The 18,971-nt window shown below is 43.0% G+C and overlaps 1 protein-coding gene across 5 annotated transcripts in view; it reads right to left on the reverse strand.

The window, feature by feature from the left end:
• Positions 1 to 18,971, reverse strand: part of LOC128696966 (gamma-aminobutyric acid receptor alpha-like) — a 94,153-nt gene that overhangs the window by 20,291 nt on the left and 54,891 nt on the right. For 3 of the 5 annotated variants that reach the window (XM_070095106.1, XM_070095105.1, XM_070095107.1), the window contains one exon: positions 5,144 to 5,224. The exons of the other annotated variants lie outside the window; for them this stretch is intronic. In XM_070095106.1, coding sequence (XP_069951207.1) covers positions 5,144 to 5,224 — 81 coding nt within the window. The remainder of the gene's footprint in view (positions 1 to 5,143; positions 5,225 to 18,971) is intronic. 5 annotated transcript variants of the gene reach the window in all.

Below are 18,971 nucleotides of genomic sequence, written 5' to 3' on the forward strand. Positions count from 1 at the left end.
ACTGCCTTAACACTTTCAACAACAAAAACAACAACAACAACAACAACAACAACAACAACAACAACAACAACAACAACAACAACAACAACAACAACAACAACAACAACAACAACAACAACAATAATAATAATAATAATAATAATAATAATAATAATAATAATAATAGATGAATGGTTCAGAGAACCGACATGTTGATAAATTAGACACATGTGCAACTCTTGGGTATCTTTATTGAGGAAACGTTTCGCCACACAGTGGCTTCATCAGTCCATACAAAGGAGAAACTTGAAGAACAGGAGGATAATGAGGTAATCAGTCCCTCAACCTTGAGTCGATGTGTTCAGTCCATCAATCTTGAATGGAATACGGCAGATGAGCGGAGAAGCAGCTTATAAACCGTATGGCAGGAGAGGTGCAGCAGTCATAGGTGGTGTCACATTTGTTCAATGTGGAAGTAGGTTGTGCCCAAGAATTAGGCAAGCGAAGAATTCCTAAGTATTAAGATCCCTATGTATGGACTGATGAAGCCACTGTGTGGCGAAACGTTTCCTCAATAAAGATACCCAAGAGTTGCACATGTGTCTAATTTATCAATAATAATAATAATAATAATATCTATATTTGAACAAGTGCCTGCACAAGGGATACAGACCTAGCACAGTGTTCATCTCAGAAAATTGATTTCGTGGGTTGTACATAACACTTTTCCTAACCTTTATGTATCCTGACTTTTATGTACCCATATCTTGTGTTACCCTCCCCTGCTACCCTCCCCTGCTACCCTCCCCTGCTGCCCTCCCCTGCTGTCCTCCCCTGCTGCCCTCCCCTGCTGTCCTCCCCTGCTACCCTCCCCTGCTACCTTCCCCTGCTACCCTCCCTTGCTACCCACCCCTGCAACCCTCCACTGCTACCCTCCCCAGCTACCTTCCCCTGCTGTCCTCCCCTGCTGTCCTCCCCTGCTACCCTCCCCTGCTACCATCCCCTGTTACCCTCCCCTGCTACCCTCCCCTGCTACCCTCCCCTGCTACCCTCCCCTGCTACCCTCCCCTGCTACCCTCCCCTGCTACCCTCCCCTGCTGCCCTCCCCTGCTGTCCTCCCCTGCTGCCCTCCCCTGCTACCTTCCCCTGCTACCCTCCCTTGCTACCCACCCCAGCAAACCTCCACTGCTACCCTCCCCAGCTACCTTCCCCTGCTGTCCTCCCCTGCTGTCCTCCCCTGCTACCCTCCCCTGCTACCTTCCCCTGTTACCCTCCCCTGCTACCCTCCCCTGCTACCCTCCCCTGCTACCCTCCCCTGCTACCTTCCCCTGCTGTCCTCCCCTGCTGTCCTCCCCTGCTACCCTCCCCTGCTACCTTCCCCTGTTACCCTCCCCTGCTACCCTCCCCTGCTACCCTCCCCTGCTACCCTCCCCTGCTACCCTCCCCTGCTTTCCTCCCCTGCTGTCCTCCCCTGCTGCCCTCCCCTGCTACCTTCCCCTGCTACCCTCCCCTGCTACCTTCCCCTGCTACCTTCCCCTGCTACCCTCCCCTGCTACCCTACCCTGCTACCCTCCCCTGCTACCCTCCCTTGCTACCCTCCCCTGCTACCTTCCCCTGCTACCTTCCCCTGCTACCCTCCCTTGCTACCCACCCCTGCTACCCTCCACTGCTACCCTCCCCAGCTACCCTCCCCTGCTACCCTCCCCTGCTACCCTCCCCTGCTACCCTCCCCTGCATGAACAAGGGGGTACAATAAACTAGCCACTACCATCCACAGGATGAACAAGGAAGTACAATAAACTAGCCACTACCATCCACAGGATGAACAAGGAAGTACAATAAACTAGCCACTACCATCCACAGGATGAACAAGGAAGTACAATAAACTAGCCACTACCATCCACAGGATGAACAAGGAAGTACAATAAACTAGCCACTTCGGCAGTAATATCTAATCTAATTTCGACACAATAATTGTTGAAAGCTCGATCCTCCGTCAAGATAGATAAGATTTCGTTCGGATTTTTAACCCCGGAGGGTTAGCCACCCAGGATAACCCAAGAAAGTCAGTGCGTCATCGAGGACTGTCTAACTTATTTCCATTGGGGTCCTTAATCTTGTCCCCCAGGATGCCACCCACACCAGTCGACTAACACCCAGGTACCTATTTGCTGCTAGGTGAACAGAACAACAGGTGTAAGGAAACACGTCGATATGTTTCCACCCGCCGGGAATCGAACCCGGGCCCTCCATGTGTGAAGCGGGAGCTTTACCGACCGGGCCACTGGGCCACCGGGCCACTGGGCCACCAAGCCACCGGGTCACCAGGCCACCAGGCCACCGGGCCACCAGGCCACCAGGCCACCAGGCCACCAGGCCACCAGGCCACCAGGCCACCGGGCCACCAGGCCACTGGGCCACCAGGCCACCGGGCCACCAGGCCACCAGGCCACCGGGCCTGTGTACACATATACCTGGAGGTTACCTGGAGGTTATTCCGGGGATCAACGCCCCCGCGGCCCGGTCCATGACCAGGCCTCCAGTAAGAGTCTTCTCAGACCTGCTATTAAAGTATACATATACATACACATATACACCCCACGGTGTATATCAATTATGTACACTTGTATTAAATCCAGATGAGGTGCGTTGGTGCTGGTGGAGGGCTCTTGCTCCAAGGATCAGGAGTTTATTTTCTCTAGGATCAAACTTAATTACCTTACACTCCCCTGGCACTGGATGAGCCCCTACGGGTTAGCGTTTCTTGGTGAATAATGCACTTATAGGCTTTTTGCTGTTTTTTTAGTAGGCAGACATAGGCCTGTTGTTGTTAGTGTTGTTGTAATTATTATTATTATTATTATTATTATTATTATTATTATTATTATTATTATTATTATTATTATTATTACTATTATTATTATTATTATTATTATTATTATTATTTTTATTATTATTATTATTATTATTATTATTATTATTATTATTATTATTATTATTATTATTATTATTATTATTATTATTTAGAAGAAAAAGCGCTAAACTCGTAGGACTGTCAGCCTATCTGTAAGACTCTCAACCTACCTGTAAGACTCTCAACCTACCTGTAACACTCTCAACCTACCTGTAAGACTCTCAACCTACCTGTAAGACTCTCAGCCTACCTGTAAGACTGTCAACCTACCTGTAAGACTGTCAACCTACCTGTAAGACTGTCAACCTACCTGTAAGACTGTCAACCTACCTGTAAGACTCTCAACCTACCTGTAAGACTCTCAACCTACCTGTAAGACTCTCAGCCTACCTGTAAGACTGTCAACCTACCTGTAAGACTGTCAACCTACCTGTAAGACTCTCAACCTACCTGTAAGACTGTCAACCTAACTGTAAGACTCTCAGCCTACCTGTAAGACTGTCAACCTACCTGTAAGACTCTCAACCTACCTGTAAGACTGTCAACCTACCTGTAAGACTGTCAACCTACCTGTAAGACTCTCAACCTACCTGTAAGACTGTCAACCTACCTGTAAGACTGTCAACCTACCTGTAAGACTCTCAACCTACCTGTAAGACTGTCAACCTACCTGTAAGACTGTCAACCTACCTGTAAGACTGTCAACCTACCTGTAAGACTCTCAACCTACCTGTAAGACTCTCAACCTACCTGTAAGACTCTCAGCCTACCTGTAAGACTGTCAACCTACCTATAAGACTGTCAACCTAACTGTAAGACTCTCAGCCTACCTGTAAGACTGTCAACATACCTGTAAGACTGTCAACCTACCTGTAAGACTGTCAACCTACCTGTAAGACTCTCAACCTACCTGTAAGACTCTCAACCTACCTGTAAGACTCTCAGCCTACCTGTAAGACTCTCAGCCTACCTGTAAGACTGTCAACCTACCTGTAAGACTGTCAACCTACCTGTAAGACTCTCAACCTACCTGTAAGACTCTCAGCCTACCTGTAAGACTCTCAGCCTACCTGTAAGACTGTCAGCCTACCTGTAAGACTGTCAACCTACCTGTAAGACTGTCAACCTACCTGTAAGACTGTCAACCTACCTGTAAGACTGTCAACCTACCTGTAAGACTGTCAACCTACCTGTAAGACTCTCAGCCTACCTGTAAGACTCTCAGCCTACCTGTAAGACTCTCAGCCTACCTGTAAGACTGTCAACCTACCTGTAAGACTGTCAACCTACCTGTAAGACTCTCAACCTACCTGTAAGACTCTCAACCTACCTGTAAGACTCTCAACCTACCTGTAAGACTCTCAACCTACCTGTAAGACTCTCAACCTACCTGTAAGACTCTCAGCCTACCTGTAAGACTCTCAACCTACCTGTAAGACTCTCAACCTACCTGTAAGACTCTCAACCTACCTGTAAGACTCTCAACCTACCTGTAAGACTCTCAACCTACCTGTAAGACTGTCAACCTACCTGTAAGACTCTCAACCTACCTGTAAGACTCTCAACCTACCTGTAAGACTCTCAACCTACCTGTAAGACTCTCAACCTACCTGTAAGACTCTCAACCTACCTGTAAGACTCTCAACCTACCTGTAAGACTGTCAACCTACCTGTAAGACTCTCAACCTACCTGTAAGACTCTCAGCCTACCTGTAAGACTCTCAACCTACCTGTAAGACTCTCAACCTACCTGTAAGACTCTCAACCTACCTGTAAGACTCTCAACCTACCTGTAAGACTCTCAACCTACCTGTAAGACTGTCAACCTACCTGTAAGACTCTCAACCTACCTGTAAGACTCTCAACCTACCTGTAAGACTCTCAGCCTACCTGTAAGACTGTCAACCTACCTGTAAGACTCTCAACCTACCTGTAAGACTGTCAACCTACCTGTAAGACTCTCAACCTACCTGTAAGACTCTCAACCTACCTGTAAGACTCTCAACCTACCTGTAAGACTCTCAACCTACCTGTAAGACTCTCAACCTACCTGTAAGACTCTCAACCTACCTGTAAGACTGTCAACCTACCTGTAAGACTGTCAACCTACCTGTAAGACTCTCAACCTACCTGTAAGACTCTCAACCTACCTGTAAGACTCTCAACCTACCTGTAAGACTCTCAACCTACCTGTAAGACTCTCAACCTACCTGTAAGACTCTCAACCTACCTGTAAGACTGTCAACCTACCTGTAAGAGAAGTGGGGCAGGTTCGTCTTGATGATAGGGTAGGTCTGGCTCCCACGATGTTTCTCTCTCTCGCTGCCCACTCTGACACAAATAATAATAATAATAATAATAATAATAATAATAATAATAATAATAATAATAATAATAATAATAATAATAATAATAATAATAATAATAATAATAATAATCATAATAATTATAATAATTTTCTCTTCATTGTTCATACAGGGATCAACAGGGATTGGTACACATAAGACAGAGAACGTTTCTCCACGTGTCCAGTACCCTTAGTCACTATTGCGTGGGGATACAGTATCCCTGCTCACTATTATATGGTGATACAGTATCCCTGCTCACTATTATATGGTGATACAGTATCCCTGCTCACTATTGTATGGTGATACAGTATCCCTGCTCACTATTGTATGGTGATACAGTATCCCTGCTCACTATTGCATGGGGATACAGTATCCCTGCTCACTATTGTATGGTGATACAGTATCCCTGCTCACTATTGTATGGTGATACAGTATCCCTGCTCACTATTGTATGGTGATACAGTATCCCTGGACACTATTGTGTGGTGATACAGTATCCCTGCTCACTATTGTATGGTGATACAGTATCCCTGGTCACTATTGTATGGTGATACAGTATCCCTGGTCACTATTGTATGGTGATACAGTATCCCTGCTCACTATTGTGTGGTGATACAGTATCCCTGGACACTATTGTGTGGTAATACAGTATCCCTGGTCACTATTGTATGGTGATACAGTATCCCTGGTCACTATTGTATGGTGATACAGTATCCCTGGTCACTATTGTATGGTGATACAGTATCCCTGGTCACTATTGTATGGTGATACAGTATCCCTGGTCACTATTGTATGGTGATACAGTATCCCTGGTCACTATTGTATGGTGATACAGTATCCCTGGTCACTATTGTGTGGTGATACAGTATCCCTGGTCACTATTGTATGGTGATACAGTATCCCTGGTCACTATTGTATGGTGATACAGTATCCCTGGTCACTATTGTATGGTGATACAGTATCCCTGGTCACTATTGTGTGGTGATACAGTATCCCTGGTCACTATTGCATGGGTATACAGTATCCCTGCTCACTATTGTATGGTGATACAGTATCCCTGGTCACTATTGTATGGTGATACAGTATCCCTGGTCACTATTGTATGGTGATACAGTATCCCTGGTCACTATTGTATGGTGATACAGTATCCCTGGTCACTATTGTATGGTGATACAGTATCCCTGGTCACTATTGTATGGTGATACAGTATCCCTGGTCACTATTGTGTGGTGATACAGTATCCCTGGTCACTATTGCATGGGGATACAGTATCCCTGGTCACTATTGCATGGGGATACAGTATCCCTGGTCACTATTGTGTGGTGATACAGTATCCCTGCTCACTATTGTGTGGTGATACAGTATCCCTGGTCACTATTGCATGGGGATACAGTATCCCTGCTCACTATTGTGTGGTGATACAGTATCCCTGGTCACTATTGCATGGGTATACAGTATCCCTGGTCACTATTGCATGGGGATACAGTATCCCTGGTCACTATTGTGTGGTGATACAGTATCCCTGGTCACTATTGCATGGGTATACAGTATCCCTGGTCACTATTGCATGGGGATACAGTATCCCTGCTCACTATTGTGTGGTGATACAGTATCCCTGGTCACTATTGCATGGGTATACAGTATCCCTGGTCACTATTGCATGGGGATACAGTATCCCTGGTCACTATTGTATGGTGATACAGTATCCCTGCTCACTATTGTGTGGTGATACAGTATCCCTGGTCACTATTGCATGGGTATACAGTATCCCTGGTCACTATTGCATGGGGATACAGTATCCCTGGTCACTATTGCATGGGGATACAGTATCCCTGGTCAATATTGCATGGGGATACAGTATCCCTGCTCACTATTGTGTGGTGATACAGTATCCCTGGTCACTATTGCATGGGGATACAGTATCCCTGGTCACTATTGCATGGGGATACAGTATCCCTGCTCACTATTGTGTGGTGATACAGTATCCCTGCTCACTATTGTGTGGTGATACAGTATCCCTGGACACTATTGTGTGGTGATACAGTATCCCTGGACACTATTGTGTGGTGATACAGTATCCCTGCTCACTATTGCATGGTGATACAGTATCCCTGGTCACTATTGTGTGGTGATACAGTATCCCTGGTCACTATTGTATGGTGATACAGTATCCCTGGTCACTATTGTATGGTGATACAGTATCCCTGGTCACTATTGTGTGGTGATACAGTATCCCTGGTCACTATTGCATGGGGATACAGTATCCCTGGTCACTATTGTGTGGTGATACAGTATCCCTGGTCACTATTGTATGGTGATACAGTATCCCTGGTCACTATTGTGTGGTGATACAGTATCCCTGGTCACTATTGCATGGTGATACAGTATCCCTGGTCACTATTGTGTGGTGATACAGTATCCCTGGTCACTATTGTGTGGTGATACAGTATCCCTGGTCACTATTGTGTGGTGATACAGTATCCCTGGACACTATTGTGTGGTGATACAGTATCCCTGCTCACTATTGCATGGTGATACAGTATCCCTGGTCACTATTGTGTGGTGATACAGTATCCCTGGTCACTATTGTGTGGTGATACAGTATCCCTGGTCACTATTGTGTGGTGATACAGTATCCCTGGTCACTATTGTGTGGTGATACAGTATCCCTGGTCACTATTGCATGGGGATACAGTATCCCTGGTCACTATTGTGTGGTGATACAGTATCCCTGCTCACTATTGTATGGTGATACAGTATCCCTGGTCACTATTGTGTGGTGATACAGTATCCCTGCTCACTATTGTGTGGTGATACAGTATCCCTGGTCACTATTGTGTGGTGATACAGTATCCCTGGTCACTATTGTATGGTGATACAGTATCCCTGGTCACTATTGTGTGGTGATACAGTATCCCTGGTCACTATTGTGTGGTGATACAGTATCCCTGGTCACTATTGCATGGGGATACAGTATCCCTGGTCACTATTGCATGGGGATACAGTATCCCTGGTCACTATTGCATGGTGATACAGTATCCCTGCTCACTACTGTATGGTAATACAGTATCCCTGCTCACTATTGTATGATGATACAGTATCCCTGCTCACTGTTGTGTGGCGATACAGTATCCCTGCTCACTATTGTATGGTGATACAGTATCCCTGCTCACTATTGTATGGTGATACAGTATCCCTGGTCACTATTGTGTGGTAATACAGTATCCCTGGTCACTATTGCATGGGGATACAGTATCCCTGGTCACTATTGCATGGTGATACAGTATCCCTGCTCACTATTGTGTGGTAATACAGTATCCCTGGTCACTATTGCATGGGGATACAGTATCCCTGATCACTATTGCATGGTGATACAGTATCCCTGCTAACTATTGCATGGTGATGCAGTGTCCCTGGTCACTATTGCATGGGGATACATTATCCCTGGTCACTGTTGCATGGGGATACAGTATCCCTTGCCAGTACTATTCATGTAGACCTCATATAGGCCTCTTCTGTTAAGATAAACCTTTTTAACATCCAAGTATACAGGCTTAATTGTGAAATTTTGCAGCCTCGGTGCTGTAGATTAGTCTCCGTCCTGTAACTCACCCAGTAATCACTGTCAAGATATTTAAGATGATTAAGCAAAAAGAGATTATGAGGTTAAAGTTGCAAGAGAATCGAAGACTAATCCAAAAGGATTCTTTCAGGTATACAGAAGTAAGATCAGAGACAAGATAGGCCCACTCGAAAGTTCCTCGGGTCAGCTCACTGACAGTGATAAGGAAATGTGTAGAATTTTTAACACATACTTCCTCTCAGTTTTTACTCAGGAAGATACTAGCGATATTCCAGAAATGATAAATTATGTAGAACAGGATGTAATAAAGTTGGTAGAATTACCGACAATATGTAAAGTAAAAGGACACAAGTGCAACTAGTGTGACATTTATTGTGGCAACGTTTCGCTCTCCAGGAGCTTTATCAAGCCATGGCTTGATAAAGCTCCTGGAGAGCGAAACGTTGCCACAATAAATGTCACACTAGTTGCACTTGTGTCCTTTTACTTTACAGAACAGGATGATAATAAACTGTGCACTATTAGGGTCACAAGTGACATGGTCCTTAGACAAATAGATAAATTAAAACCTAACAAATCCCCAGGCCCTGATGAACTGTATGCAAGGGTTCTAAAGGAATGTAAAGAGGAACTTTTGTAGAGGAATGGTTCAGAGAACCGACATGCTGATAAATTAGACACATGTGCAACTCTTGGGTTTCTTTATTGAGGAAACGTTTCGCCACACAGTGGCTTCATCAGTCCATACGTAGGAGAAACTTGAAGAACAGGAGGAGAATGAGGTAATCAGTCCCTCAACCTTGAGTCGATGGACTGAACACATCGACTCAAGGTTGAGGGACTGATTACCTCATTCTCCTCCTGTTCTTCAAGTTTCTCCTACGTATGGACTGATGAAGCCACTGTGTGGCGAAACGTTTCCTCAATAAAGATACCCAAGAGTTGCATATGTGTCTAATTTATCAAAGAGGAGCTTAGCAAACCTTTGGCTAATCTTTTCAACATATCACTACAGACTGGCATGGTGCCAGATAAGTGGAAAATGGCAAATGTGATACCTATTTTCAAAGCAGGTGAAGAGATACATAGTCCTTCCCACCAACTCCATTGCCAAACATGTTTCCAACATTTTTGCCAAAACATCATTCCAAGTATCTACCTCCACAACCACGACCATCAAGGACATCACCAGTAGTAGGCAGGACAAGCCTCCATCCTCTGCAGGGGTATACATGGAAATAAATGGTATAAAATACCGACACAATGGCAATATAAACACAAATGCAGTATAATGTGATCCTTTATTGACTACGTTTCGCCCACACAGTGGGCTTTTTCAAGTCACAAACAGAACTACCTGGGGTGGAAGGAACGCGAGTATTTATAGTCCGGCTGAGGTCAGGTGAAGAATGCTGCATCTGATGATGTACCGAGTTGGGTTGTAGAGTCTAAAAACTTGGGTAGCTTGGAAAGGAGACTGGACAAGTTTGTGAGCAGACCTTCTACAGTGTTCTTATGTGGGATAGCGATGAAGAAGTTTCTTGGCAAGTGGTTCAGCTATGTTATAGAAGCCACTATTCTGGTTGAAGTTGTCGGATACAGAAATAAGTGATGATTCCAGGATTCTTCGGTATTGGGTGTTGTCTTCTGTGGCGATAAGTCTTGAGTTTCTGTAGTTTATCAAGTGGTTGTGTGAATTACGGTGTTGTACGCATGCATTCCTTGTGTCGTCAGACCTGCTTGCGTATTGGTGTTCTGAAATACGTGTTTGGAGGTCCCTTGATGTTTCGCCCACGTATAACTTGTTGCAGTCATTACAAGGGATTATGTATACCCCTGCAGAGGATTGAGGCTTGTCCTGCCTACTACTGGTGATGTCCTTGATGGTCGTGGTTGTGGAGGTAGATACTTGGAATGATGTTTTGGCAAAGATGTTGGAAACATGTTTGGCAATGGAGTTGGTGGGAAGGACTATGTATCTCTTCTCGGCAGTGTCTTCTCTGGGTGTGTTGAAGATGTTTAATGCTCGTCGTCTGCAGTCTCTGATGAAGTGACGAGGATAGTGGAGTTTGGAAAATACCTGTTCAATTATAGTGCATTCTTCCTCAGATCGAGCCTTCAATCCAGTTCACACTTGAAGAAGAGGTCGACAACACTCTTCCTTTCCTTGATGTTCTACTCTGCAAAGCTGACCACGAACTTCGTTTTAAAGTCTATCGAAAACCCACCAACCAAAACGATCTTCTCCACTTCTACTCTCACCACGACACCAAAACCAAACGTGGTGTAATTATAGGCTTCTTCCTGCGTGCACTCAGAATCTGCAGCAACGAGTTCCTTGAGGAAGAATGCACTATAATTGAACAGGTATTTTCCAAACTCCACTATCCTCGTCACTTCATCAGAGACTGCAGACGACGAGCATTAAACATCTTCAACACACCCAGAGAAGACACTGCCGAGAAGAGATACATAGTCCTTCCCACCAACTCCATTGCCAAACATGTTTCCAACATCTTTGCCAAAACATCATTCCAAGTATCTACCTCCACAACCACGACCATCAAGGACATCACCAGTAGTAGGCAGGACAAGCCTCAATCCTCTGCAGGGGTATACATAATCCCTTGTAATGACTGCAACAAGTTATACGTGGGCAAAACATCAAGGGACCTCCAAACACGTATTTCAGAACACCAATACGCAAGCAGGTCTGACGACACAAGGAATGCATGCGTACAACACCGTAATTCACACAACCACTTGATAAACTACAGAAACTCAAGACTTATCGCCACAGAAGACAACACCCAATACCGAAGAATCCTGGAATCATCACTTATTTCTGTATCCGACAACTTCAACCAGAATAGTGGCTTCTATAACATAGCTGAACCACTTGCCAAGAAACTTCTTCATCGCTATCCCACATAAGAACACTGTAGAAGGTCTGCTCACAAACTTGTCCAGTCTACTTTCCAAGCTACCCAAGTTTTTAGACTCTACAACCCAACTCGGTACATCATCAGATGCAGCATTCTTCACCTGACCTCAGCCGGACTATAAATACTCGCGTTCCTTCCACCCCAGGTAGTTCTGTTTGTGACTTGAAAAAGCCCACTGTGTGGGCGAAACGTAGTCAATAAAGGATCACATTATACTGCATTTGTGTTTATATTGCCAGGGGTATACATAATCCCTTGTAATGACTGCAACAAGTTATACGTGGGCGAAACATCAAGGGACCTCCAAACACGTATTTCAGAACACCAATACGCAAGCAGGTCTGACGACACAAGGAATGCCTGCGTACAACACCGTAATTCACACAACCACTTGATAAACTACAGAAACTCAAGACTTATCGCCACAGAAGACAACACTCAATACCGAAGAATCCTGGAATCATCACTCATTTCTATATCCGACAACTTCAACCAGAATAGTGGCTTCTATAACATAGCTGAACCACTTGCCAAGAAACTTCTTCATCGCTATCCCACATAAGAACACTGTAGAAGGTCTGCTCACAAACTTATCCAATCTCCTTTCCAAGCTACCCAAGTTTTTAGACTCTATAACCCCACTCGGTACATCATCAGATGCAGCATTCTTCACCTGACCTCAGCCGGACTATAAATACTCGCGTTCCTTCCACCCCAGGTAGTTCTGTTTGTGACTTGAAAAAGCCCACTGTGGGCGAAACGTAGTCAATAAAGGATCACATTATACTGCATTTGTGTTTATATTGCCGTCCTTAGCTTCGAACTATAGACCAATAAGCCTAACCTCCATAGTGGGAAAATTTATGGAATCAATAATTGCCGAGGCAGTTCGTAGCCACCTTGAAAAGCATAAATTAATCAACGAATCTCAGCATGGTTTTACAAAGGGGCGTTCCTGCCTTACGAATTTAAGAACATAAGAACATAAGAATGTAGGAACACTGCAGAAGGACTACTGGCCCATACGAGGCAGGTCCTTATCAAAACGACATCTACCTAAAGCTTCCCAAGAAATAACTCCCGTACCCCATGACACCAATCAAACCCAGCCCCTCCCACTCATATATTTGTCCAGTCTCTTCTTAAAGCTACCCAAGGTCCTAGCCTCTATCACCCCACTGGGAAGACTGTTCCACGCATCTACAACTCTATTAGAAAACCAGTACTTACCTATGTCCTTTCTAAATCTAAATTTATCCAACTTAAATCCATTATTCCTGGTTCTTACCTGGTTCGACACCCTCAGTACTTTATTAATGTCTCCCTTGTTTATGCCCGTCATCCACTTATACACTTCAATGATATCTCCCCTCATTCTACGCCTCTCCAGAGAGTGGAGATTTAAGGCTTTAAGTCTATCTTCATACGGGAGGTTCCTTACACAGTAAATCATTTTAGTCATTCTTCTCTGTATGTTCTCTAATGAGTCTATGTCCATCCTGTAGTAAGGGGACCAAAACTGAGCAGCATAATCTAAATGAGGCCTCACTAGTGATGTATAGAGCTGTAAAATAACTTTTGGACTTCTGTTACTTATACTTCTTGAGATAAATCCAAGTAATCTGTTGGCCTTGTTGCGCACACTAAGGCACTGCTGTCTTGGCTTTAGATTTCTGCTTACCATGACTCCCAAGTCTTTTTCATATTCTGTATGACCAAGCTCTACTTCACCTAGATTATAGCTTCGAGGGGTATTTTCATTACCAAGGGCAAGTACCTTACACTTATCCACATTGAACTTCATCAGTGGTGACCTGTACTTAACTCAGTGGTGACCAGTACTTAACTCAGTGGTGACCTGTACTTAACTCTGTGAAGAAGTGTCTTGTGTGCTCCCGTGGACTGAACCAAGATGCCCTCCATCGAGCAACTTTACCAGCAACTTAAGGAAGAACTGAGGGTAGCGAAGATGGAGATACGGCGATTGACTGAGGAAAACAAGAGGATTCGTAGTAGTCCTTCTGTTTCGAGTCCTCAGGTCAAGAAGGGATCGTGGTCAGTGGCTGGACAGCAGGGGACGACGAAGTTGACGATCAAGAAGACGAATGGAAAGCCAGAAACGATGAAGAAGAAAGAGACTGCTGTGGAAACTCCTGTGGAAACCTCCAACGCATTCTCGGTGCTACCCGACGAATGTGAGTCGACTACTGGGATCGTCACGACGAACGACAACAAGGAAGGTTTAAATATTGTTGTTGTTGGGGATAGCCAGGTTAGATACATGGATAGGGCATTCTGCTTGAGGGACAGGAGTAGGAGACAGAGGGTTTGCTTTCCTGGGGCTGGGATGGAGGACATTGTTAGCCGGCTTGACAACATCATGAACGGTAATGGGATCAATCCTATTATTTGCCTCAATGCTGGAGGCAATGATGTAGGCAAGTGTAGAAGTGAGGATTTAGTTAGAAAGTTCAGGACAGCTATAGACATAATTAGGAAGAAGGGGGGGCGCCCTGTTATATGTGGCATTTTGCCAAGAAGAGGTGTTGGTAATGAATGGTTGTCCAGAGCAATTGGTATTAATTGTTGGCTGGATAAACACTGTAAGGATAATGCAGTACCATTCATTGACAACTGGGACAACTTCTATGGCCGAAATGACATGTATGCCAGGGATGGGGTTCACTTATCCAGGGCAGGTGTGGGTTTTCTTGCTAACTCAGTTGAGGGGGTTGTTAGGACTTTCAACTAGGATTAGTTAGAGGTATGGGTTTAGAAATGATAAATAATGAGTATGGATATATTGACTTATGCTCTGATATTAAGAATCTTAATAGTAACTGTCATGGAGTAACTCTGGGTAATGATAATTTCAGAAATTGTGTAAAAACAAAGATGAATAGGAAAAATGTGCAGAAGAAAAAACATATGATGGTATTTTATGCTAACAGTCGAAGTGCAAGAAATAAAATTAATGAACTACGTTTGGTAGCATGTGCTGGGAACTTTGATATCATTGCATTAACTGAAACATGGTATGATTTAAAGAGTCGGGATATGACTGCTGAGTGTAATATTCAGGGATTTAAGTTGTGATGAATGGTTTGTTCAATGTGGATAGATGTAATGGGAAGGGGGGAGGAGTTGCATTGTATGTTCGAGAAAATATTAATTGTTGCATAAAAACAGGTATAAAAATAGATGGAGCAGTAACAGAGTCTGTTTGGGTAGAGTTCGTGGAGGGTCAAGAAAAACTAATTCTAGGTGTAATATACCGACCTCCAGGCTTGGATCACAATAGAGGGAGACTTCTTTGGGACGAAATTGTTAGGGCTTCTGGACACAGTAACATAGTCATAGTAGGGGACTTTAACTTTAGTCAAATTGACTGGAATTCTTTGACAGGTAATCTAGAGTCCAGTGACTTTATGAAACAGTTCAGGACTGTTTTCTGAAACAGAGCATAACTGAGCCTACCAGGGGTAATAATTTGCTAGACCTAGTCTTGTCAAATAAGGAAACACTCGTGAATAATCTGGAGATCACTGAAGAGCTTGGCGCAAGTGATCACAAATCCATCACTTTTAGCATTAATCGGGAATGCAAGAATAATGATAATGCAGTAAAAATCCCTGATTTTCGTTCTGCCGATTATAATGGACTTAGGGAACATCTGTCTAATCTTGATTGGGGTTATCTAGCTAATGATTTTATTGACGATAATCATACTTATGAATATGAAGGGATCTGCTTTTATGATTGTTTTCTTAATAATGTACACAGTGCCCAGAGTATATACATTCCCCAGAGAGAAATTAGGTCTAATAATAACGATCCCAAATGGGTTAACAGGAGGCTAAAGCATCTATTAGGGGAGAAAAGGGGAATTTATAGGCGCATCAGAAGAGGAGAGGTTAACCTTACTGACCAATATGTTCAGCTTAAAAGAGAAGTAAAAAAAGGCGATTAGAAAGGCTAAACGTGACTATGAAATTAGAGTTGCTAATGAATCAAAGACTAATCCAAAGGGGTTATTTCAAGTGTATAGGACGAAGGTGAAGGAAAAAGTAGGACCTCTGAAAACTGGGAATGGACAGCTGACGGATAACGAACTGGAAATGTGCTCCTTATTTAATGACTATTTTTTGTCAGTTTTTACACAGGAAGATGTAAATGAGATTCCAATAATTAACAATTATTTAGTTCCTGATGAATTTAAGTTAACTAATATTACTGTCACAAGGGACATGGTTATTAAACAGATAGACAAACTGAAGCAAAATAAGTCCCCGGGACCCGATGAGTTGTAATAAAGTTGGTAGAATTACCGACAATATGTAAAGTAAAAGGACACAAGTGCAACTAATGTGACATTTATTGTGGCAACGTTTCGCTCTCCAGGAACTTTATCAAGCCATTACAAACAATACATGGACACAGAGGGTATATAAAGGCTCAGAGTGAGGTGCAATACTAGTGAGGTACCATTTCGATGTTCACTAGTGGTAGTAGTAGTAGTAGTAGTAGTAGTAGTAGTAGTAGTAACAAAAATAATACAATATGGTAGAGCAATTAATTCGTACATGAGTAAAAGGATATAAAAGCTATTACTTGGGTAACATAAAAATAGGTTGGACAAATATAGACTGGAAAGATGCAGGTTTTTTCAGTGTTCACTCTCTGTAATGTGTTTGTGTAGTATAACAGGAGAGTAATAAAGTTGGTAGAATTACCGACAATATGTAAAGTAAAAGGACACAAGTGCAACTAATGTGACATTTATTGTGGCAACGTTTCGCTCTCCAGGAGCTTTATCAAGCCATTACGTAATGGCTTGATAAAGCTCCTGGAGAGCGAAACGTTGCCACAATAAATGTCACATTAGTTGCACTTGTGTCCTTTTACTTTACATATAACAGGAGAGACTATGTGATGGCAGGGTTTACTGTTTTCAGGAGGATTCTTGCTAAGACTTCGGAGATGGTGAAGCTGCCGTTGTTTTGTTTAATTGTATTCGAAACAGCGATCAGTGCTGATTCAAGGCACTTGCGTCTGCGGAAATTAGTTTCTTTGATCACTAATTGGGCGTCTCTGAATTTCATGAGATGATTGGTGGAATTTTGGTGTTGTACACAGGCATTGTTTAAGTTGTCGTTCCTACATGCGTAAATGTGTTCATTGAGGCGGGTGTCGAGGTTTCTTGCTGTTTCACCTACTTATCCCCTGATTTGAATATAGGAACCACATTAGCCATCTTCCACAACTCTGGCACAACACCGGTAAGGATGGACGCATTGAATACACTCGTTAATGGCTGACTAAGCTCCATCTTGCATTCCTTAAGTACCCTGGAAAACAACTCATCGGGTCCCGGGGACTTATTTTGCTTCAGTTTGTCTATCTGTTTAATAACCATGTCCCTCGTGACAGTAATATTAGTTAACTTAAATTCATCAGGAACTAAATAATTGTTAATTACTGGAATCTCATTTACATCTTCCTGTGTAAAAACTGACAAAAAATAGTCATTAAATAAGGAACACATTTCCAGTTCATTATCCGTCAGCTGTCCATTCCCAGTTTTCAGAGGTCCTACTTTTTCCTTCACCTTCGTCTTATACACTTGAAATAACCCCTTTGGATTAGTCTTTGATTCATTAGCAACTCTAATTTCGTAGTCACGTTTAGCCTTTCTAATCGACATTTTTACTTCTCTTTTAAGCTGAACATATTGGTCAGTAAGGTTAACCTCTCCTCTTCTGATGCGCCTATAAATTCCCCTTTTCTCCCCTAATAGATGCTTTAGCCTCCTGTTAACCCATTTGGGATCGTTATTATTAGACCTAATTTCTCTCTGGGGAATGTATATACTCTGGGCACTGTGTACATTATTAAGAAAACAATCATAAAAGCAGATCCCTTTATATTCATAAGTATGACTATCGTCAATAAAATCATTAGCTAGATAACCCCAATTAAGATTAGACAGATGTTCCCTAAGTCCATTATAATCGGCAGAACGAAAATCAGGGATTTTTATTGTATTATCATTATTCTTGCATTCCCGATTAATGCTAAAAGTGATGGATTTGTGATCACTTGCGCCAAGCTCTTCAGTGATCTCCAGATTATTCACGAGTGTTTCCTTATTTGACAAGACTAGGTCTAGCAAATTATTACCTCTGGTAGGCTCAGTTATGCTCTGTTTCAGAAAACAGTCCTGAACTGTTTCCATAAAGTCACTGGACTCTAGATTACCTGTCAAAGAATTCCAGTCAATTTGACTAAAGTTAAAGTCCCCTACTATGACTATGTTACTGTGTCCAGAAGCCCTAACAATTTCGTCCCAAAGAAGTCTCCCTCTATCGTGATCCAAGCCTGGAGGTCGGTATATTACACCTAGAATTAGTTTTTCTTGATCCTCCACGAACTCTACCCAAACAGACTCTGTTACTGCTCCATCTATTTTTATACCTGTTTTTATGCAACAATTAATATTTTCTCGAACATACAATGCAACTCTTCCCCCCTTCCCATTACATCTATCCACATTGAACAACTTAAATCCCTGAATATTACACTCAGCAGTCATATCCCGACTCTTTAAATCATACCATGTTTCAGTTAATGCAATGATATCAAAGTTCCCAGCATGTGCTACCAAACGTAGTTCATTAATTTTATTTCTTGCACTTCGACTGTTAGCATAAAATACCATCATATGTTTTTTCTTCTGCACATTTTTCTTATTCATCTTTGTTTTTACACAATTTCTGAAATTATCATTACCCAGAGTTACTCCATGACAGTTACTATTAAGATTCTTAATATCAGAGCATAAGTCAATATATCCATACTCATTATTTATCATTTCTAAACCCATACCTCTAACTAATCCTAGTTGAAAGTCCTAACAACCCCCTCAACTGAGTTAGCAAGAAAACCCACACCTGCCCTGGATAAGTGAACCCCATCCCTGGCATACGTGTCATTTCGGCCATAGAAGTTGTCCCAGTTGTCAATGAATGGTACTGCATTATCCTTACAGTGTTTATCCAGCCAACAATTAATACCAATTGCTCTGGACAACCATTCATTACCAACACCTCTTCTTGGCAAAATGCCACATATAACAGGGCGCCCCCCCTTCTTCCTAAATATGTATATAGCTGTTCTGAACTTTCTAACTAAATCCTCACTTC

This window comes from Cherax quadricarinatus, chromosome 49 (assembly GCF_038502225.1).
Source record: "Cherax quadricarinatus isolate ZL_2023a chromosome 49, ASM3850222v1, whole genome shotgun sequence".
NCBI lineage: Eukaryota > Metazoa > Arthropoda > Malacostraca > Decapoda > Parastacidae > Cherax > Cherax quadricarinatus.